The 822-nt window shown below is 32.6% G+C and overlaps 1 protein-coding gene across 1 annotated transcript in view; it reads right to left on the bottom strand.

The window, feature by feature from the left end:
- LOC119588845 (inositol hexakisphosphate and diphosphoinositol-pentakisphosphate kinase 2-like) overlaps positions 1-822 on the bottom strand; it is a gene marked incomplete at its 3' end in the record, with an annotated part of 41,624 nt that overhangs the window by 2,780 nt on the left and 38,022 nt on the right. The window contains 2 exon segments of the mRNA XM_037937485.1: positions 88-278; positions 471-572. Coding sequence (XP_037793413.1) covers positions 88-278; positions 471-572 — 293 coding nt within the window.

Below are 822 nucleotides of genomic sequence, written 5' to 3'. Positions count from 1 at the left end.
ATATAATTATTAATATTGTTGCTTATATGAATGGCTCAAATCATGCAAACAAATATCTAAAGTGCAATAAATCACACACGCACTTACCTTAATAAATCAAACCCACACACTGTCTGCTTAAATGCAATACACACTTTTCTTGCTATTAATTTTTCTGCATTGGATAATATCACAGGGTATCTAACTTCCTTCCCTTCACTATCTCTTTCAACTTTTCCATCCAGTGCAGGCGATTTCCGTGCCTCTGCATGGGCGTAATCAGGTCCTACTGTGTATACCTAGTCATTGGAAATACAGAAAAAATTTTCTTAGTGCGATTAGGATTTCCTATTGAAAGTGAACAAATATTTGAGTTTAAAAGGAAAAAAATCATATATAATATACTCATACTATTTCAGTTTATCTCTGGTATACTAATTTCATTGTGATTTTGTAAGCTTCTAAGATATGAAGTCGTTTCTATTTTATACCTTTACATCTGTTCCATCAGTGGGCATAAAATCTTCATATATATATGACCCAGTTTTTCTAACTCTGCTTTCTGGAGAATAGACACTGCTCCTAGAACCAATCTGAAAAAGTTTCAATAAAAAGTGAAATTAAGCTCTATATAAAAAAAAGTCATGTATGAAACCATTTCTATTCCTGTTATTGGTAAAAACTTGTGAGGAATAAAAATTAAATACTAATCAAACATGTCTTATCCCACCTATTTCATTACTTCCTCACTTTTGTGCACAGAGGGAGAAGAGAAATCATATTTGGTGGCAGCAGTGGGATTACAAACCTCCCCTCTGTTCCAGTTTCCTTATCTTATTATTA

The sequence above is a fragment of the Penaeus monodon genome, chromosome 24 (assembly GCF_015228065.2).
Source record: "Penaeus monodon isolate SGIC_2016 chromosome 24, NSTDA_Pmon_1, whole genome shotgun sequence".
NCBI classification, from domain to species: domain Eukaryota; kingdom Metazoa; phylum Arthropoda; class Malacostraca; order Decapoda; family Penaeidae; genus Penaeus; species Penaeus monodon.
Note: the sequence above shows the minus strand (reverse complement) of the source record. Positions and strands in the feature narration are given on the sequence as shown.